This window comes from Colossoma macropomum, unplaced genomic scaffold (assembly GCF_904425465.1).
Source record: "Colossoma macropomum unplaced genomic scaffold, Colossoma_macropomum, whole genome shotgun sequence".
Taxonomy (NCBI): domain Eukaryota; kingdom Metazoa; phylum Chordata; class Actinopteri; order Characiformes; family Serrasalmidae; genus Colossoma; species Colossoma macropomum.
In genome coordinates, this window is record NW_023494788.1 from 28669213 (window position 1) to 28691968 (window position 22756).

At 38.4% G+C, this 22756-nt stretch overlaps 2 protein-coding genes across 7 annotated transcripts in view; both read left to right on the forward strand.

The window, feature by feature from the left end:
• LOC118807171 (disks large homolog 1-like) overlaps positions 1-10020 on the forward strand; it is a 30890-nt gene extending 20870 nt beyond the window's left edge. Inside the window, exons 4-5 of the mRNA XM_036569067.1 lie at positions 1426-1539; positions 9779-10020. Coding sequence (XP_036424960.1) covers positions 1426-1539; positions 9779-9829 — 165 coding nt within the window. The 3' untranslated portion in view covers positions 9830-10020. The remainder of the gene's footprint in view (positions 1-1425; positions 1540-9778) is intronic.
• A 318-nt stretch (positions 10021-10338) lies between these two features.
• Positions 10339-22756, forward strand: part of dlg3 (discs, large homolog 3 (Drosophila)) — a 77781-nt gene continuing 65363 nt past the window's right edge. For all 6 annotated transcript variants that reach the window (XM_036569066.1, XM_036569060.1, XM_036569061.1 and 3 more), the window contains exon 1: positions 10339-10887. In XM_036569066.1, coding sequence (XP_036424959.1) covers positions 10528-10887 — 360 coding nt within the window. In that variant the 5' untranslated portion in view covers positions 10339-10527. The remainder of the gene's footprint in view (positions 10888-22756) is intronic.

The window sequence follows — 22756 nt, forward strand, 5'->3', positions numbered from 1 at the left end:
TCCAAAGGTTGTCCTCTGCTGCCTGTTGATTTTCTATGTGGGATGGGTTTTGGCAAACAGTTGGCACAATTAGAGAACAATCTATAAGTTGGTGACTAAGTCCTTAACAAATACTGAAATACTTTCTAAGACTCTGCTTATACAGAATCTTAAAGAAATGGTTTCTTAAAAAAACTCACATTTAAACAATCGTTTCACTTATCCTCCAAAAGTAGCCGATCCACCAAAGACATATTTGGTGTCTGAAGTTTGGTTCTTTAGCTTTGCAGTAAAGCTAAAAGGCTAATATAATAGAAGTCTATGTCAGACTAAAAGACTTTGCATGTCATTGACTTCCATTACATGTTAGCTACTTTATGCCTTGTTGCTACAGTGCAAAACTAGTAAACAAATTTCAGACAACGAACATGTCTTGGCTGATTGACTGTGGGGTAAGAGGAAAGTTGTGTAAATTTGATCTTTTACTGAATTTCTTTACATTTCTTTAAGTGTAACAGTTGACATATATAAAAATTAATTTACTTATATACAAGTTGCATTTAATCTACATGTTTACCACAAGCTAAATGATGCTAGGTTTATCTAGAAAACAGTTCCAGACAACAAGGTTGTGGGAGATCAGTAAATAACTGTGATGCAAAGTCTTAACAATTAAGAAGGTACATTGTTCACTCTTCACTCATGATATTGCTTTATTTACAATTTGTGGCATTATTAGTTTCATATCATAATGAATAATGTCATTATTTCACCTAGCCATTACTGTACCTGTCCTGTGACTTTAGATCCATTGATCTGATTTGCAGTGCTTTGCAACTTGCCTCTGCTGCTTGAGTGTATTTAGTTGGATTTTGTAATGCTCAGCGTTTTTGTTTTTTCCGTTTTTCCTGTTTGTTTATGTTGTACTTGTTTTCTTTTCTCTTGTAATGCTATTGCTTTGTCATGTGCTGTCAGTCTGATACACTGAGGTTTCCAGTTCAGGTTACCAGCCATGCAGTGTTTGCCTTTTTTGCAGTATTGTCTCTTTGCACAACAAATGCTTTTTTGTGCGTGCACTGGAATATTCCAGAGAAAGCCTAGGAGCTGTTGTTCGCTCTGCCGTTGTGACTGTTAATCTGATGCTAGAATGTAAACAACTGAAAAACAGAGGAAAAAACACAAATGGCTGTGAGGTAATTAATATACATATAAACACGGCATAGCTATCACTGTCTCTGTACTGTAATATCATAAAATTGGATTATAGTGTTTCCAGATGCATATGATTAAACTTGCTTTCTGTAAGGTAATGTAATACTGATCTATTGCAAATAATCAGGCATATTTTGACATTTATGTTTTGGAGTGATTCACATAAAAATTAGTTACTCAAATTTAATCTTTGAATTTGCTGCTGTCTGATGTTCTCTTTCATAAATTGTGTAGCAGAGCTCGGAAGTGGAGGGTGTGTCACGAGTGCGAGTGACCAGCAGGAGGAGCCCACAGAAGGTGGAGAGAGTGGCCGGGCTTGTGAGTCACTCCCATGTAGAGGCACCCAAGGTTAGTGGGAAACTGGAGATTAAATGGTGATGACTGTTTAGGAGTTACATTAAGATTTGAGTACAACACAGTTTTGTCCAGTTTAGAATTGCTAGAGCTATTAAGAATGTAAGATCTGGCAGTTTCAGTTTGTTAATAAGGGCTATTGCTTAAAACAAACACAGTGCTTGTCTATGAATGAATGTATATGAGGGTTTCAAATTTGTGTGAAATGTGAGTTGTTTTGAAGATGCCATTTTTTGAGTTGAGTTATGAGTTGCTTAATAAGGCGGCTCCTTTTCTTTGTCCATACATGTAATGCTGAATTAAGAATACTTATGAATACAGACATTGCTGTTGCTGGTTAAGATATTGGGCTGTTACATCATAAACAATGTTAACAAATTGACTAGCAGTATTTACCAGTTTTCCGCAACTACATGCTTGCTGATTTGAGGCTTCAAGCATTCATTTAACTGTTTCATTGTTGATGAAAATAAGAGTCTCCAGACGTCCAGACGCCCCTTGTGATTAGTTAATTCGTCTACTTTAAGGTTCTTTCATTGCTTTCACATGCAGTTAATTGCACAAAAACAGCTTGTGTACCCTCCATAGAAAAGCATTACCAATTGAGTGGGACACTTGGGAGCACCCGCACATGAATCTAAGGTCACCATGCCTAATGCCAAGTGTTAGCAAGAGGGATAGAAAACTCCCCAGCACTGTAGTGCAGTGGAATTGCATTCCCTTGAGTGATGGAAAACCATCTATCATTTTTCGTTAGACTTGCTTTCAGTTTTTCAAAGAAATCTGCAGAGATATTTTTTCGTATCTCCAAAGTTCAGTCTTAGAAGTTGGTTGCTTTTTCTGCTTTTCACAATCCAAGTAATCCCAAACACATTCAATGACATTGAGGTCTGGGCTCTGGGGTGGCCAGTCCGTTGTTGCGAGAACGCCAGCAGCTTCTTTGTTTGATTTGCAGTTGCAGTTTCTTCTTTTCTGTCTGTTTGCCTTTCTTAGTAATGTGTTCTTGACAGCTACACATCCTTTTAGACCACGAGCAAGTGTGGAGATTTATGTCCTCTTGCCTCTCATAGATGAAAGCTTTATGTACTGTTTGCCTGACAGTGACAGTTTTGATGGTCTAGCAGGTCTTGCACGGTTGTTAGAGGTCCTATTTTCTCTTTTAAGCATTTTTTGAATTCCAGTTTAGGAAACTCCTGTTTTTCACTTATTTTCTGTTGACGTTCCCCTTTGTTATGCAAGTGGATTATCTTCTGTAATCCCTTCAGAAATATCTCCTGAAAAATTAAAAATTGGCTGTTTTAAGTAGACATTAAATAAATGAAGGATAGTTTCTGACTTTCACATGGTGCTGTATAGTGCCAAATAAATCACAAAGGTTTGGGTTCACAAGTGGCTAATTTGGTTCATAAGATGCCTAAATCCTGGTATTCGGGAACAGTCTGCATGATTGTATTGTAATACTGTCATATCTTATGGTTATTTGTCTGAATCTAACACATTAACATGATTGCAGGTGCTGTAATCATGCATTTAAGACTGTGGATCCTACCTAAGCCACATTACAGCTGAATCAATAAGCCCCCTGTCTTGCCAAAAAAAAAACAGAAAAGTGGCACTAATCATGATGTCACGTTATTTCTTAGAGTGGTCCAAAGGCATCATGGCTCCAAAGGCATACTGAGCTCCACTGTATCATGGCAGCCCTCATTTTCACATGCCTTCCCAATCACAACACGCCCAGCGGCACATGGCAGCACAATGCCTGCAGGCGCTGGCTTTTCAGCTGAGTGGAGAACTAGTTCGAGGGGTGGGGGCGTGAGGGGGAGGAGGAAAAGAGGAGGAGGTGGTTGCGGGGGTCTCGATTTGTGGCTTAGGAATGTAGGCTCAGTGGGTTTTAAAGACGTGTCAAGTGTCATTTCTCCGCATTAAACCATATAGTAGAGTGCAAGGCAAGAACATCCTGTTGACAGTAAGGCTGTGTGCTGCTGAGCCGAACAGAGCGCTGTGTCTCTCCACACACATGGAGGGAGGACGGGGGATACGTGGTGCAGGGGAAGGATAGAGAGTGGCACGAATAAAGAAGGAGAGATAGAGAGAGTGAGAGAGAGAAAAAGAAAGAGGGAGTGGGGGAGGATGAAGGGAACGAGCCGGCTGAGAGGCGAGGGCCGGCGCAGTGCAACACAGTCAGAGCTGGAACGGACACCCAGAGTTCAGCCTTCTGCAGGTTACCATGGAAACGAAATTCCTCCCTCTGCTTGCATCCCCACAGACAGGCTGCCTTGCTCGCTCTCCCTCCCTCTGTCTCTGTTTTTCTGTCTCTTTTGCATCTCTGTACCTTATACTCTATCATATGTGTGCGCCGTTATAACATGGGCAAAAGCATGAAATGTATGGACATGCTAGTAATTGAACAGTCTCAACTGAAATTGAATTGAATGTCACAATCAGACATGCAAATACAATTACATAGAAGTGCTATTTCATAGCGGCAAGTTATTTTCATCTTTCTTTTTTGGATTCTATAACATCTTTCCCTGTCCAAGTCTCATCTGTTCCTAAGCACAGATTTCTAGTCATGGTTCCTCCAGCCATTTTTAGTCCAGTTGTTTCTTCCCACTCATGATTAGCATTCTCCATTTACTTAGCTCCTATATCTCTTCCCTTGTCTCTGGTTCCTCCCATTAGTCTCTCTTTCCTTTCCCTCAGCCTCTGCAATGCCTTATTGCAGCCTCTCTTCTTCAGTTTAGTCCCTTATCTCCCATTCACTTTCCATGCACCTCATATACTCCTGCTTTCTCCATCTCTCTTTTCCTCCTGTCACTATCTCTGTGTTTTTTCTGTAGCTCACCTCTATCATTATACTGTCACTCAGATGTGCAGTGTTTGGTGCAGCAGCTGTTTTCTACCACCAGCCCTATTAATAGGAGTCACATCCTTCATAGGAGCTTTTGTTTAGTGTCTCGGAGTGTGTAGTAATGTGGGAGCCACAACAGTCTTTGGGTCTGTAGCCTCGTCTTCCCTGCTTTCAGCTTTCCATGAAACACTGGCAAGTGTTCACTCTGTCAGAGCCAATTGAAAGCACGCAGGAATCGTATGAGCCACGTACAATAGGAAGGAAATTGTTGGTACAGAAATTCCCCCATGCTGTGACCTATCCAATGAAAATTACAGGATGAAAGGCATCAAGGCCTGTGACAGATCTTTACGCTGATTCAAAGAGCACACTGTGTTCTACACAGCGTTGCCTCTGCATTTCATTCAAAGGATGCTTAGTAACAGTGTTACTGTCCCTTTAAGACTGCCTGTGTCTCATCCCGCCTTATATGGGCATGCATCCTGTCAGGTGATTAGAGAGCAGTCGCATGGGCTGATATGAGAATGCACAGAAATTCCAGAAATTTTCTATAGATGCCTTGCTGTGTGAGAACGTATGCAAAGGGGCGTGAGGCAGGCTGGAGGGTTTATGTAATGGGGGCTTGCAGGGGCTGACAGTGAGACTGACAGATGTAAGGTATTTGCCGTAAGGTGGGCTCTGCCCCCCTTTAAAACCAATGTGGATTTCTTCCTGTTCATGCTATGAGCAAGCCTTTCTTATCAGTATGTTAAGAGTATGTTAGACCTAACCTATTTCATTTTCCAAAAATTATTAATACTTGCAGGAGTTGAAACCTTTTTCTAGACACCTAGAACATCTAGTCTTCAAATGATTGGCAGATTGGATCATATAAAATCAAAATATGTGGTTATTGACTTTATAAAATGCAAATATATAATGAGACATATACAGTAGTAGGATGCTGTGTAAATGTTACTGAACCGTCCAGCTGTGCTAATGGCATTGAGATTTGTTTTTAGAATTCAGCCTGAGAGGATGCATCTGTCAGCTTTATCACATGGACACTGTATGCAGTAGCCTGCAACAGTGCATCATATATGGATGCACATTTCCAGAAAGTAGACAGATGGAGCTTGATATTATAACCATAATTGTAACAAAGATGCACAAGGCACTGCTTTTCTTTAAGCAGTGCTCCGGTGTTCTGGTTGGATTGGCAACCCCTTAACAACCTAACCATATTTTCCCTCTTTTCCTCTCTCTCTCCCCCTCTTGCCATTCCTTAGTATGACAGATGCAGACAGTTTGGCCACTGATTGGCTCTGACTGCAGAGACATACAGAATCTTTTTTTTTTTATATATATTTTTATATTATATAATCTTTGAAGGAGTAGGATTCTTTCCCTAGAGGTACTAGAAACGCCCCCATGCGCTCACACACTGGAAGAATCACACACAAACACATGACATAATGCCAACATGTAATGCATGCATACGAGCATGTTCTGCCCCTCTCCCTTCCCCTCTAATCTGCATCTCCAAGCATGGAGATTCAAACAGCGCTGTGTGGTGAGCGTTGAACTGTGCATCACTGTATAGGGAGCTGCTGTAGAGAGGAGGGCTTTGTGCAAAGGGAAAGAGGAGGATGGCCACAACATGTGTCCAGTCATGTGGTAGATATGCTTGCACCGTCTTTTCCAGCCACCAAGCACCACCCGCACATTCTGATTGGCTTTGGCAGTGTTAGTGTGTGCTTCTTCCCCGGTTCAGAGTCTTGACTGGCCCTCATCTCTCCCTCCGAATGTAAAAGTTTCCCCTCTTTCTGTTCTGCTTTCACAGTCTCTACAAGTTACAGGAATAGAATATTGTGATAATGAAAGGAGTTACCAGTGCATATAATTATGTGTGGCTGAGCCTGCTGTTTGTGCCTCCTAGTAGAGCTCTAACGGTACAGCCTGCAGTCAGTGTAAGGACTCACAAACAGTTCATGCAGGAACACACATGCACATGCTCACGCGCACACACACACACACACACACACACACACGCACACACACACACACACACACACACACTCATGCTCACATCATTTAATTCTTTCACTGTGAAGATTCATTTGCATCCAGTGGAATATACTATTTTTGGCATTATATGATCATTCTGTATCAGTAGTATATTCTATACTATTATTTAATCCAGATGTGCTGTACACTGCTGCTTTGATGCCCAGCTACATTTGTCCATAGTCTAGTACATATGTCTAGTGTCGTGTCACTGAGTTATAAATATAAATAACAATATGTGGGAAATCCTGTAAATGTCCAAATGAGTACAAATACATTTTCATTTTGTGTGCAGAAGTGACATTTCTAAAATTATGGGCATTGATGTTGCCCAAAGTGTGGCTCATGGGCCAAAGTTGGCCTGTGAAGACATTTGGTTTAATTTACACGATGAGAGAACAAATGTATTTCCTATTAAAATACTTTTTTTGGAAATACTATTTTGAGTGGTCTTTTGTAGATGATTAATAAACTCTTAACAGAGTATCAGTAACACATCAACAACAAATCAGTGAGGTAGCAGTAGTGGAGCATCTGAATACATTGAGGTAAATATCTTGAAGATGTATTGTTGATACATTACTTACATTAAGTAGATGTATTGTTGATATGTTACGATACATTCAGTAGATTATCAAGAGACTTTTAATTAACTATGGAAATAAAATTTGTTTATAATCTACTGAATTCAGCTGTTTTTCACTTATTTGGAGTGTCCAAATTCATATCTGTAAACGTCAACCCAAAACCTAATCCTAACCCTTACCCTGGCCCTAATCCTAACCCTAACCTTAATCAAAACCTAATCCAGTTCAGCCACAGAATGGTGTCAGCAGCATAGCTTTTACAGCCTGTTGAGGATGTTGAGATGGTCTGTTTTATACCTGTTACGTGTTCTGTAATTGCAAACAACTTCTTTCTGTCAGCTTCTCTGCATATCCAAGAGTGGCTCTGGTGAAGATTAAGCATTGTGATATTAGCAGGCTTAACAATATCTCAAACTGTCAGCTGAAATTTTCCACAATGTCCTCTGTTTTGAATTTCATTGTTATTATTGATAGAGATGTCTTCTAAAATGAGTTGATTTGCCTACACTCCAGGCTGTACTCAATTTGTTCTCTACAGACTTTTCAGCCAGCCTTTCCTTTCATTCTCACTATCTTTCCTTCCCCCTCTCACACCACCTACGCTGAGACAGAAGTGTGTAATTCTTATTCTTAAGTGGACATGCATATGAAAACGTCACACTGTCTTGGTGGTCAGGGCTGATGTTTCCCACTGATTATGAAACGTTTGTATAGGAATTGTTATATGTTCAAAATACAGAATCTTAAATCTTATTCTTTTTTTTTTATTTAAAGTGTTTATGTACTCTGTGTGATTTACCATTTTATAGCCATAATGAAAAAAAGAAATTTGCAGTTCTGTCCTAGCAACAAAATACAAATGGGACATATTGAGACATGAGAAATATTTTGAAAGAAATATTTTAACGATTTAACAATTTTTTGTTTGGTCTGAAATACTGCTGGGTGGTTTTGATACAATTCTATACCACAATATTTATTAACTTAATTGCAGTACCAAATGGCATTTAAAGGGGAATTCCACTGATTTTTCAAAATTTCTGCGTAATTCAGGTGTTGAGATGTAAACAAAGTCAGATTGGATTCATTTGAAACGGTGCATTGTAGAGCAACTTATCAACAGATTTCCTTACAGTAGTGGTGATAGGAACCAAAGGTCACAATGGTTACAACACAAATATATCCATTTTAATTACTATCCAAAACCAATAGTGAACCTACATGTGTCTTCTGAGTATTTATATATGAACCATTCTACAGAATTAAATCAATTTGCAGTCCCTCAGTAAAAAAACTGTTTAAATAAACAATGTTCAGAACCTTAATTTAACAAATTATGTTATGATTTATTTAGGGAGGTGGCTGTCCCAAAGCCTAACCCCTAAATTTAAACCAGCGAAAATAATACTCACATTTTTTTTGCATTTTTTTAATATTGTTTTTAAAAATGTTGGTGTTATGTCACTACTGAAACACAGATTTTCTTCCATTATGTAAACGTTTTGTGTTTTAATAAAAAATGTTGTGATTTTATGTGTGTACAGCTATTTAAAGTGTGCAGTCAGTCATTTAACTTAGTCATTTCAGTTGTTGTTTTAATTAAAATAAACCCAATTAAGGTATAAGTTTTTAGTCTAAAGTTCAGGACAGTTAAAAGTCCAAAATGTGTTTTCAAGTCTGACTTTGAACTGGTTTGGTAGATAATGTTGATAATGGTAAAATATTTGCAAGTGTGAAAAAATATGTTTTCTTTTTGGAGTGTTTTGCCTAGGAACACCCCACCTCACCACTATGAATGGATTTAAAAAAAATACTTTTTTGGTCAAAACCTTGTATCAGAATCATTGTGAATCAGTGTCTCAGGCATCAGGCAGCACATTCGTAACCATTTCATATATTTGAGGTATTACACTTCAGATGTCTGCTCATATCAATACTATTGTGAATAATTCTGACTTCGCAAGTTTCTTTAATACGGATTTCATATCAGACTACTCTGAATGACTTTGTATACATCATTCCCGTTTAAGTTTGGATCAGTGAAGTTAACGAACCCATATTTCTTCTTCTCTTTGTTTTCTTCTCCTAAAACTGCACCAAAGGAAACCTTACCATGAGTAAAGTGTGTCACATAAAAGTTAATCACCTAAAAACCTATAAACAAACTGCTTGGCAACAGGAATACCGCTGTTTTGTGGGGATTATATCCTGCATATTCTGCTCATTTTGTATCAAATATATTGCTAAAAATGTTGCTAACATTCAAAAGTACCACAGTGGGTGGTATCATGGTGTGTCTGTGTAGACAATATATCAGAAAGCACTAGTCTGTAATGTAAATATACCTACAGGCTCTTTTTATACGTCACAAAATTAACACAGCTCTTATGTGTTTGGTAAGACTGGCTTAGAGTCTTTCTTACGTTGAACCAGCATCAGATGAGCATTGGAATTTCTGGATCATCATGCCGTTTCTGTGCTCATGCTGATTTTATGGTGCACTGCCCCTTTAAGAGCAGTCACTGATGCACTGAGAGTCCTGTTGGTGCTGCTGCTGATGGCTGTGCTGCAAGTTGATTGGCTGTGGCTGTCAGAGCTGAGGTGCTGGAGGGATGCTGCTATGCATCTCCCTCTCCCCTTCTCTGCCTTGCTCTCTCTCTCTCTCTCTCTCTCTCTCTCTCTCTCTCTCTCTCTTTCTCTCTCCCCCTCTCGCTTGCTCACGTCCCTCTGTATAATCCACATCTAGGGCAAGCGGGCTGAGAGGCAATTCAGTGCTCAGCTCCTCTCTGCAGGCTGAGAAGAGAGAGAGAACGAAAGAAAATCGCTACCCATTGCAGGAGGAAGAAAAGGAGGAAATCTAGCTGGTAAAAAAGAAGAGAAATCCAGAGGAAGAATCACGGATATCATTTATATATATACAAATTGTTTATATATATATTTGTACACACGCATATAGTTATTTATATATATATATATATAAATATACATAATATACCTGTACATAACTGTGTATTTGTGCTTGTCTGTTTATATTCATATTTTTATATGTATTTGTGTGTGTGTAAATATATACATATATAAACAAATGAATATATATATCTATGAATTTATATACATATCACTGTGAACCAAGAACGGCAAGAAGAATATTCTGTCATCGGGGCTGGTCTCTGATTGTGAGATCATATACAGTATTTTCAGCGATATTTTCCCAGATCTTTTTCATCGAACGGAGGAAGACTACAGTCCTTTTTGTATTACCCCTTTCCTGCTTGCTGCCTCTTCATCTGCTTTTTCTGGATTGGGAGGAACAAAGAGGGGGTAACAGGGCTTGCGAAAGTCGGCGACGTTGCTGCGATTCGTGCGGTTTTTTTACCACTAGCCTTGCTGTTCCCTGAGCCGAGCAGCGGCGTGTGCTGTGTTTGATCTGAGCAGGCAGCAGCAGCAACAACAGCAGCAGCGTGAGAGAGCGCCACGCCGTGTGAGCCAGCCAGCATGCACAAACACCACCACTGCTGTAAGTGCCCAGAATGCTATGAGGTGACCCGCATGGCTGCCCTGCGCAGGATGGATGCCCCGGCGTACGGAGACTGGCAGCCGGAACCCTACGGATATCCGGCTGGCTACGGAGGCGGTCAGACCTTACCGCCACAGACCTCAGGTGGAGGAGCGGGAATGGGCGGAGGGGGCACGCTGGGGAGAAGTAAAGGAAAAATGATGTCCGCCGGGGGTCCTGGAGGCCCCAATCCCAAGAGCCAATCCAAGGGTGGTCCCAAGGTGAACGGAAACAACTCGGGAGGGCAAGGAGGATGGTGGCCGGAATGCACCTGCTCCAATCGGGACTGGTATGACCAGGTAAACGCGTTTTCCGTGTTTGATAACTGCTCATGCCACTGAGGCCGTATATGGTTGTATGTGGTTGCTAGGTTGGAGCTGACACAAGCGTGAACACGTTCGGTGGAGCTGATCCTTCTGTTCAAAGCCTATAATGGAGGTCCCTCTGCATAAGGGCTTCTTGCAGGATTGCTTATTTGATTCAGTGTTTTCTTGTTGTGCAGTAATCTTACTGTAATTTCATTGAAGATTTATTGTCTAAGATGGCTGTGTATAGAATGCTAAATCTCCATGTCTTCATAGTGCAACCATAATATTGTATCTTCCTCAAACCATAGGTACAAATCATATATCTTACAGGGATTTGTGAGCAGCAGTGACTGTATAGTTTGACTGTATTTCATAACCAAATGAGGGATATTAACACTGGAGAACACTTTGAGTGGGCATAGAATGCCTGGTTACATTGCTCCTAAGTATTATATTTATATGTTCATTTGCAGCAAAACGGACCTGGACATTTTTATGCTTATTATAAAGACATGTTCAGAACTAAGGAAAGAACAGTTTCTTGTTGGATATCTTTTCTTTGGGGAAAGTAGAAGAAGGGAGTGACTGAACAGAGCTTTTCTTAAACAACCTCTCTAAATAGCTGCTCTTATAGAAGTTCCGGTCATTTTTTAATGTTTTTGATATTTACAGACTTACATCACTTAGCAAAGATGAGATGAAATACTACAAAGGAAAAATCCTGATGTGTTAAATGTTGCATAAAAATAATGCAGTTCTTCTTGGTCATTTACATTTGTCCATGTGCCGTTTTAATTAGATTGGTCTTTTTTGTTTTGCCTGTTTTCTGGCAGAGCATATCAGACAGAACCTACGAATACAAACTGTAATTAAGTAAGGTGTGCGCGTGTGCGTGTGAGTGAGGAGGGGTGGGGGAAGGGTCGCTCTCAGTGTGTGAAATGGAAGATACAACCCCTTATGTGAGCAACAGCCTGCATGGATGTGCAGTGCATATGAACCTGTGCTTGCATGCCGTATCTAGAGAAGCAGGATCTGGCTGGGAGGGGGTGCATTTATCTGTACGTTCATGAGTGAGGGAGAAAGAAGGTGAGAGAACAGAGACCAGGAGCATAGCACTAAAATGGAGGGTGAGGTATCAGTGGCTGCAGAAGAGATTCCACCAAGCACAGGGAGGAAAAGCACAAGCAGAAAGCCATTTGCTTGTCAGGATGGCAGAGGCTTCATCTATCAACTGCCTGTTTGTTCTAAACAGCAGTGAAATTATATGTCTATTTATTCTAGGCTGTGCGTGACAGGCTTTACTGATTTTACCTTATGCACTTTCGTACATACTCTGCTCATTTGTCAAATGTGTCATTTTAAATGCCTCCTCCAGTGCTATGAACATATACCAAGTAGTTTTACTTATGTAATGGCTTGGTTGGCAGTTTTTGAGTGCACACTGATGATTAATGAGGGAAAACATGTTCAAATAGAGGATATAAGGCAATGGCAGTATTAAAGTGCCTCATTCGACAGGAAACCTCCACTCCGTTCATGACTCCATCTTGTCTGTCAAGATTCCAAAGGAGGCTTCATTTATCTTTGAAGGCCACGTTGATGTGCTTTATTTACAAAAGCCGTCCATCGTAAATCTAAATGAATTACAGTAGGCATAAAAGGACAGCATTAGAAATGACAAAAGCATCCATCATAAAAGACACAATCAGAGAGAACTGAGAATCAAATCTAGCATGGGAAAGTGACTGTGATAAAGGTGAAAATCCTAATGTCGAGAAAGAGAGAAATAAGCCAATAAAGACGAGCATGCTGGAGGGGGAGGGGGTTACGTAAGAAGAGGCAGTTGGTGGAGCTGTGAGAGGAGATGCTCAGAGAGAGCAGCCATGGAGCTGTGGAACTGTGAACTAGCATCTGCCCCCCGCTCTCTGTAGGGCGACAGTTTATTGCCTGCTAGCTCTCATTAGTGTGGATGCATATATGCATGTACATGCTATTTGCTGTTTTCTCTTCTCTATAAATTCTTCTGCCGTAAGCCCCTTTTGGACTCTCTTTTATTCTCAGTGTTATATCCCTGTACGCATTTACAAGCTGTTTTTTTACATTGACACATAGATGAGAGTCCCACCCCTGCAAAAAACCTTCACTGGCTGTATAGAAGCAATAGACACAATATTGTGTGTGGTTTTGACACTAGTCTTAAAAGAATAATGTTAGCAGTTTACTCTTTTCATTGGGTTTTGATAATTAGCTAACAGGATATGACTCAGGATATGACAAATCTGAAATTAATAGTGACATCATCTTAAATTCATGAAGGTAAAATATGTAGGCATGACTAAGTCTTATACTTCTGTGAGTGTTGATAAATGCATCCTGCACTTTATATGTGTGAATGTTAGAGCCGACTACCTATAACATCTGTTATAATGTTAGCAAAGACACACATGGACATAGATTACATGTACATAGAAAATCATACCTATAAGAAATACATATTTAATAAAAACACATTGTGATTGTTGTTACTTGAATGTTCGTCTACAAAATTTAATAGGAATATTATCCCATTATTTTAGTCTTCAGGCTAGTGTCATGACTTTTTATTTTACTGGAGTATAAATACAGCATGCGGTCACACACATGGCAGACTCAGTTCTTCATTGATAAACATGCAAGAGGTCAGAAGCATGCATATGAAATGAGACAGGACATTGACATTGACAGCTGAAAGTTTAAAACAACTGGAGAAAATAATAATGCACTGATCATGAATTTTTAAGTCTGAAATTTACCAAATTTACGCTGTGTAAGCTAAATGAATACATGAAACACACTAGCACATTTCCAGTACTTTCTATTAGTCAAAGTCACAATATAACTAGCATTATTGGCTCTCTAACAGGCCAAACTGGCATTTTAAATTCACAACCGAAAAATTAGTTGCCTATTTAAATAACACAAATCAAATAAGCATCACATTGACAGTAAGAGGCTGCTGTCTATTTAGCACACTGAGGTGTAGCAGCAGCATTCACAGTACGTCTCGAGTTCACTTACGTGGCTCACATATTTCATACCATAAAATAATAACAACAAATTGGCCCATTGTTTATCGAATATTTAAAGTAGAAATGTGCCGATTCCAATCTTGGCTGATTGTGTCCATTCTCTTGCTTCTGGACCAGCCATTGCTGATAACTTGGCTAATGGAGGGTGTGAAAAATAATGCTAGAAAGCCTGTTTTGGTTCCTGCAACAACAGAAGCCTTCAGCCACCAACAATGCTGGATTATACATACTGAAATATATGTGTGTGAAATATACTGTGTGAAAATTTCATGATGAATGGACTGATAGAAATGGGCCAAGATTGCTTGTAAAAAAAAAAAACTTCCATTAAAAGTTCAGAACATTTTTACTCTCTCCTGTAAAAGTAGCATTTTGAAGTTTAGACAAAGTTTGTTGAATACTAATTGGCCTTTAGTTATCACATACAAAGTACTTTTTTATATTAGATAAATGTTGGAATGCTTATGTCATGCTATAGACTGAGAGTAGTTTCCTTAGTAGTTTTGTCTTAATTGTGGCTCATTTTGTCCATTTTCTTGATTAGACTCAGCCTCTTGTTGAAAGTGTATTTAATTGAGGGTTCTTTGTTTGATTAATATTCTGGCATAGCGTGTTCTCATGGGAATTCTGCATGCATGTCTGCTGACATATGCTCATCTTTAAAACTTCATTCAAAAGTGCTTTTGAGAGTGTTATGTGTTCTGACCCAGTCTTTAAACAGAGAGCAGAGAAGACTTAAAGAGGGACTTATCCCCTCAATTTTTTTTCAGCTTTGACCCCTGCTGTGGCATGGAAGACCTCCATCTTAGAGCCTTCATCATATCAAGAGGGATTAATCTTTTAGCTCATATGTGTACCAGCCAAAGGAATGAAGAGGAAGAAGTAGCTATGACACATTATACAGGAAAAGTGATGTCATCGGTGTGTTTCTCATATCCTGACTGATTACCAGGATGGATATCGTCATTGTCTTATTTAGCATATTCACCAATATTATGGTATAATCATGGATGTCACTTAAGAGCTTCTGCAAGGTAGATGGACCATTTGCATATATTGTATTATTTGTTATTGTCAGCCATTACATTTCCAAATCATTACCAAAATTAAATAGATGGCAGTTGACATGAAAATCAGACTCTTATAACTCTGATAGCAATGTTAGAATTCTGAGTAGTCTCGCTGGGCCAGAAGTGACGAGAATAGACATCTGGGCACAACTTGATAAACCTTTGGTGCTTTTATGGTAAAATCTTTTACTTGCAAGGGTCCTCCCCTGCTAAAACCTGCTCCCAAATTCCACTAATCCATGCATTCTGTCCAGAGGACAATCAAAAACAAAAGCAAAACACGCTAGCTAACGAAATGCTGTTGTTAGCTAATTGATCTGCTTTTTTTTTTAAGAGATAATGCTTTATTTTACCAGATGTAATATATTCTCCCCACACGCTACACATATTTACATGCTTATTTGGAATTTTTTTTGGGGGGGCTTTTTAGCCAGCTAACAGACATTGTATCTGTGTGCTAATGAAAGGGTTGTTCATTGGACAGTGTTGATGAATGCACCATTGCCCCCTGCTTTGAGCTCTGCTTTCACAAGATATTGGATTGGTTTATGAAGTTTACGTTCAGTTTGTTTCCACTCACATTTAGCCTAAAATTCCTCATGGTTATCCCCAGATGTTTTTTTGTTACAATATCACATCTACCTCCAACGAGACTAGTGTCTGAGTAGAACATAGACCACCAACAACTGTCTTTATATGCTTGAGTGATGTATATCAGTTTGACCTCCAAATTCAAAGCTTTACTGTTCATGTTGAATAGTTTATACTTAAAGTTTAAACACTTCTGTAGTACTCTAAAAAGGTGCATATTGCTGTGGATCTGTGAAGTGTGCTAGCGCTTGGCATGATCCTAGCAGTGGGTGGTCAGACCTGTAGATTGGTTACGCATGTCATAACTCGGTGACAGAGTGGAGGATGAGAGGAGTCAGGCAAGCATCTGTAGCTTAAGAGGTTTATGGGTTTCTGTAACAGATTTTTGGGGAAGATTCCCAGTGGTGCTGTTGGTGGTGAATTTGAATGGGTGGCAGGGGTAGCTGAGGAAGGCCTAGATAGGGGTGGAGCAGCACATGGTGGCAGACATACTCTGAAACAGGGTGGGTCCCAATTGGCCCTGCTCTCTCTTCTGTGACTGTTATCTCTCCTGACACTAAAAGGCTAGACTTCCTAGAAAACTGAGAGTGATGTCATACTACACACAAGCTGAGCATTGGTGTGGTAGTAGAGAAGAAATGGTTCAGTGTTTTATGATGACTTACAAGTTAACTGCAACGAGTTACAAACATACTGGTTGACAGTGTACATTGTGCAGTACAGCAAATTGGTGCAAAGTGTATATTTTCTCTAAATGGACAGATGTTATGTATTACAATCCATACAGTAGGTATGCTGAAGGAATATAACAATACAACGTATAATATTGTAAAATTCAATATAAGCCTCTCAATTCAATACTCACAGATATCGAACAGTACGTTAAATGGATTGGAGCAAAATAAAATGCTCATTTTAATACTGATAATATTGCATACAAGAAAGCCTACAATGAAGGCAGACCCACCCTCCTTTCAAAATATCATCTCCTTTTTACCTCAGAATCAGGAGCAGGAAGGAAAAGCACCGTCTTCAATATATTAGCATATTATATATTGTATATTAGCTTGGAGCTACCATATTAGCTCATGGCTTGTGCATTATTTTAAAATATTGTACTTTTCCAATGTTGAATGATCTGATAAACTGAAAATAGAAGTATTACCATGTTAGCATAAGGCAGACTTTCAGGCATTCCTTATTTTTGCTATATTGAAAAATGTATCAAGCAGAGACACCATTGTATTGTATCAAATGGAATTATGAATTTTGTGAATCGTTATATGCCTAGTACTACCTATTGCTTATCCACTATATTCCTGCATCCCATGATGCTTTGAGTGACTTATGAACAGAACCAGATATTTCAGCCATAATCTCAAAACACAGTGGTCATGTGGAAAATAAGGTGGATTCTCTTGTAAGATTTTTTGCTGAAAAATTTGCTTTGCTGAATTTTTTTTTTTTCTGGAAGTGTGTAGAGACAGTTTTCTGTGATGAATGTGAATCTCCATTATATGCCTAGATTCCGAAAGCATAGTTAACAAAGTTAATACCACATTTCACTCTAGAATTTTAGTTTCTATCACTGACCACTGTTTGCCTAATTTTACCAAAGGCTCCATAGGCACCCGGTGTTGCCATAGCGACAAGAGGGAGAGAAACCCTCTTACCTGAGGGAGCATCAAATTTTAGTGCTGTTTTATAGACATGATTATTTTAACATTACTCTTTTAGATGCTGTTGGTGAGGTTACTTTGCCATGTACAATGGACTCCCTACTACTTAAATCATACTGAAAGCAGGCTTGTATTTGTTGATTTCTTGTGCATTTTGACCTCCGTTTCAAAATGATTTGCTTTCATCATCTGATACACTTTTATACATATACAAGTTTATGTGTTGATCGCCATGGTTTGTGTAATTGTGTAATAATCTTTGATATTACATAAGTCAACAAGATGGAGCCTTAGTTCATTGTGTTACTACCACTGACAATCATCACATTTGCTAAATAGTTCTAAAATTGTTCTGTAAATAATAATTCTATTACTTTTTACCGTTGTTTCTGTGTGGATTGTCAAAAGACTGCAGAATGTTGAACGTTCTCTATCAAGGCATCCATCTATTCACGCACACATACATATATATATATATATATATATATATATATATATATATATATATATTTAGGCACTGGACAGACACACACACAAACACATAAACACACACAAATACAACATCTCTCTGGAACCCGTTTTTAAAACAAAATGTGCGGAGCCCATAAAAATCCAAAGGGGGAGAGCACAGTAAATCACTGCAAATGCACTATGAAACAGGGGGACAAGGTACACTGCAATATTTATGTCCACGTTTACAGAAATTGGCTTTTATCCACTTTGAGGAAGGCAAAAGGCTCTGTTCCTGAGAAAAAAAGTCCAAGGAAGGTAGACTGTTTCTTTTCTGGGACCAGGAGGAGACTGCCATCATGAAAAGTTGAGAAGTGGTGACGTGAAAGTGTCTTGATCTTTATGGTAACACGCATACTCTCACAAAAGCACCTTCATGTTACTTTTATAGCTTTGTCATGCGTTTAGAGAGTGATGCAAGATCATATGCATTATTTCTGTGTTTTTGTCTAACATTAAGAAATAGACCAGTTAAAACTAGCCTGTATTTAATTTAATGCACTTTGGGTGCTTCATTTTCTCATTTTTTCGATCTCTCAAAGATGAAAGCTTTAGGTATTGTTTATCTCATGGTGACACTTTTGGTGGTCTGCCAGTTCTTGCACAGTTTTCTCATTTCTTTATATATTTTGATAATTTTTTTAACTCTAGTTTTGGAAACTCCTGTTTTTAGTTATTTTCCTTTGACTTTCCCCTTCCTTATGCAAGTGGAGTATCCTATCTAATTTGCACAGAAGTATCTTTTGAAAAATGAATAACTTGGATTTAAGACCATTTCGATCAGAAATTAAATGAATGAAAGATGCCGTCTTCATTTGGACTACTCGACTATTTTTATATACTTGACTGTTTTTTCATATTTTTTGTGTAGCAGTTACTGAGTGAGTACCAGTCATTTGAGTTTGTGCATTTTATTTGGTTTGTGTGTGGGTGTGTTGAAAGGAGTGAGCTCTCTCGCCCTGGCCTTGCAGGACCTGTCAGCCATATGCTCTCAGTCAGGGGGCTTGTTGAAGCTCTGCCACCACCCCCCCCCACACCCCCATCCGCTCTGCTGCCCATCACACTTGAAGATATAGGGGGTATTGTTTGTTAGCTTGTTTTCCTGTTTTGTTTCATTCCTCCTTTTTTCTGCTGATCACAGTAGCGACTGTCCTGGAAAACGCAGCCGTCGTGGTCAGGGCACCTCTCATGATTCAGCTCTTGATGTGTTCGCTGTGTTGACAGTGAAAACAGGCGCGCGCACATGCCACCAAGAGCCCTGGCACGGTTGCAGGCTTTTTCAGCTGTGCCATCACCCCCCCAACCCACAGTCGCAGGGTTATCATCACAATGAAAGCCAGAGCCATGTTCAAACCAGCGATGTGCTGTGCTGCACACTTTTCTTTATGATACTTGTAGAGTCATCATCTCTGCTTGGCCTTTGTTTGCTCTCCTCGCTGTGGCAGGCCTCAAATAGCAGCGCCTCGCATCCACCATCCGCACACAGTCGTATCATGACACCCACGCGCGATCGTGGAACCTGCGTGCATCGCAATCAATAAACTCTCCAGCATGTCCTATCCCCAAGTCTTCTCACTCCTCTTTCGTGGGTGTCTGTGGGTGCTTGTTCAGCTGTTCATAATTTTAGACACTTTTTTTGTACACTGTACGTGCACACATCCATAGCAACAGCTAAAATTCAGATCTCAAATATTCCCTCTTTTTTCCGAAGGCACCTATTTATTTGAAAAGATGTAGACTTCAAATTAGAGCTGAACAATTTGAGGAAAATATCTAAATACAATTTTCAAATTAAGCTCTGAGCCTGTATTAGTGGTCTCAGGACATTTACCAAGCATAATTACAAACTTACCTTTTTCTTACATGTATAGAATCAGATTAAATGATACGATTGCTCGTACCACTGTTTTGTTTAAATTAAATATCATAGATCGTCCATGTTGCTCTTGTGCACTGTTAAAAAAAGTATTTTTAATGTCAGAGTACTGTAAAAATGGTCATTACCACTTTTTTTAAAGGTTAAATCCATGTAAATAATCCATACACATACTGTAATATACTGCATATCTTTAACACTGCTGTGTTTAATTTACAGAAATAGAATGTACAAACAAATTTTCACCTTTATTTCACAGAAATTTGCATTTATTTTAATGGTTGTTACTGTTACTATCATGATAAAACAGTGTATGTTCGAATAACTAGTCAAACTATTGAAACTGTTGAATTACAGCAAAAGACAGTATTTCTTAAAAAGTATAAATGACTGTAATTTTACAGATTTTTACCCTCATTGAGAAAGCGTAGATTTACTGTTAATTAACGGGTTTTGTCTGGCATCCTTTTTACTGTTTTTTTACACAGATTTTTTTTTTTTGTATGGTGTGCCCTATGTGTTCTGAATTGGCGTCAAGCAAAAATGTGGACCGGTTTGAGAAAAGCTAGTTTAAACTGAAATGTTAGGGATGAACTCTAATGTTGTCATAGTAAATCAACGATTTGCTTAGAAAGCATATATATATATATATATAACTGTCCATGTAACAAATTATTTTTCTAAGTGGAATATTCAAGAATTGACAAACACATTTAAGGTGCCACATTTCACTCATGCTCACATGACTGATTGCATGTCTATGGGGACAATACTGGCAGTGTTTTTACCAGGTGGAGGTGCACTGAGTGCCATCTCTCGCTAATGCTTTGTCTAAACAGGCCCTCAGCCATTTGGTCTGCATGCATTCCTAGTGATCTTCCATTTTCTTTTTTCACTCTTTATGGTCTTCTTTCTCCCATCCTTTGTCATTTGTGTTCTTTACCTTTATAGATAACCTCTTTTGATGCTTTAGACATTTTGAAAAGGCTCCAGATTATTACACTGTTATATGCTTTCTTCAATTTAATATAACTGAGAATTGTTTTCATCTGTACTCTCAGTCTCTAGTTTTTCACCTTTGTGGTTTTGATGATATTTTGAAGGAATACGCTAGAATGTTCAAAGTGAACATTTGTGTTTTTTTTAAAACAATCATGATTCATGAATTCAGGTATTGAACAGTATAAAGCACTGTAACATTCAAGAAACATATTGAAGCATGCTAGCTTAATGTTGAATTTACTTTTCCTTTTTTAAAGTATCAGTGCTACAGGCTGTTTACTTGTAGGTGTGTTCTGCTCACTACATTATGAAAATTGTTCATGAAAGTTGAGTTCACTGAAAGACCATCCTTAAAAATCCTTATTTTGTTATGCTCAGATTATATATACATATATATATATATATATATATATATATATATATATATATATATTTAGGAAAGCACATGCAGCACATTTGATTTTCCAAAGATTTTCCTAAGCTTGTCTTAAATGAAGAATTTTTATATTGAAATCTGCATTTTTCTCTGTAGTTTCTTTTATTTTTATAGCAGTTTTTCCAGCTCTCTTGCAGATGATCAAAATATGATGACTGTGTTTTTGTGTTTTTGTTACAGTGGCCAAAATGGCTGATCATTAGCACACTAAACACTGTTTGCCAAGATGTAAATAATAATGGCAAACACTGCAAATCCCTGGTGAAAATCTTAATTAGTGTACCTTTGCATCTTATGTAAACTTCCCTTACTTTCAGCAGTCTATACATCTGAAATAGACAATTAAAACATGTTGTATGTAATCTGTTCTCATTTAACTGTAATCATTTCAGACATGCACGCGTGTCATTATGTGGTTGTATGAGAATGTGAACACTTACACATAGTTCCACAGAGAGTGAGCAGTGTCATGCTTTTCTGTAGGCGAGCATGTACCAGCACAGTCTCTAAACAAAATCACATTAAGTGAAATTAAGGACCAAAAATAGTTTCAGCTGTTAGATGAGACCTTGCAGGTGAACATCTTGATTGCTTTCATTCCTTTTAACAACTTACTAAAAAGTGTATGTGTATTTAATAATTTAAAGTTGAATTTCATGCAGTAGGTGATCTCATGCTAGGGCCTGACCGATATGAACATCTTGTGGCCAAAGCTGATTTTAGGGGCCGAAAAATTCTGATAACTGATAATATCAGTCAATGTAACTTTCTGTTTATATTTTAGATGCAATTTTATACTTCAGTAGTTTTAGTTAAACAGTGCTTTACTGACTAATATAATGATGTGACCATTCTCATATAATAAGCAGAAACTCACAGTCTTACATAATGTAAATACTGTAGCACTGGAGTTGGAGCTGCAGAAAACTTTGCGGTTTTGTTTTCTATTTATCACCTCTTATTTTTGTTTTTTTTCTGTGTTATAATATGTTATTTTTATGAGAAGTCTTGGGTGTGGCTACATGTTACATGTTTTTTTATTCTAATGGTAAATTTTTTCAAATGATGAATTTGCATTCAAATTCACCCATTCAGCTGCTATTGCTGTCATAAAGTTAAATAGGGAGTAGTTAAATGTTGAGTTTCCCTGTGCCACAAGTATGTAAGATTTCTCCTCATCATTGGGAGATGTAGAGTTCACAAACCAGCTACGCTGTGACCAGAAAACTAATTGTCACCAATAAAACTTGGCCAATACTGCATACAGTTGTATGCAAACATTTGGACGCCCCTGACGTAGTTGCATGTTTTGTTGATATTTTTAGGTGAAAATAAGTGCACATCCTCTACGGAGAACACACACATTTGAATGCACAGCTTCTGAATTTTACATATTAGAAAAAATATTTTTCTAATATGTATATATGTAAAGGTTTTTAGCTTACATTCATTTAGAAAATCAACAAAACATGTATTTTGGGAGTGTTAAAACTTTTGGAAATGGTTGTATATTATAGTTTTTCAAATGTTTTGATAAAGTTTCATAAGGAATTTTTAATGACTCTGTATCTGAAATGCACTATCAATCAGAGACTGATTGATTTGATTGATTTTTGTGTTTGGAATCC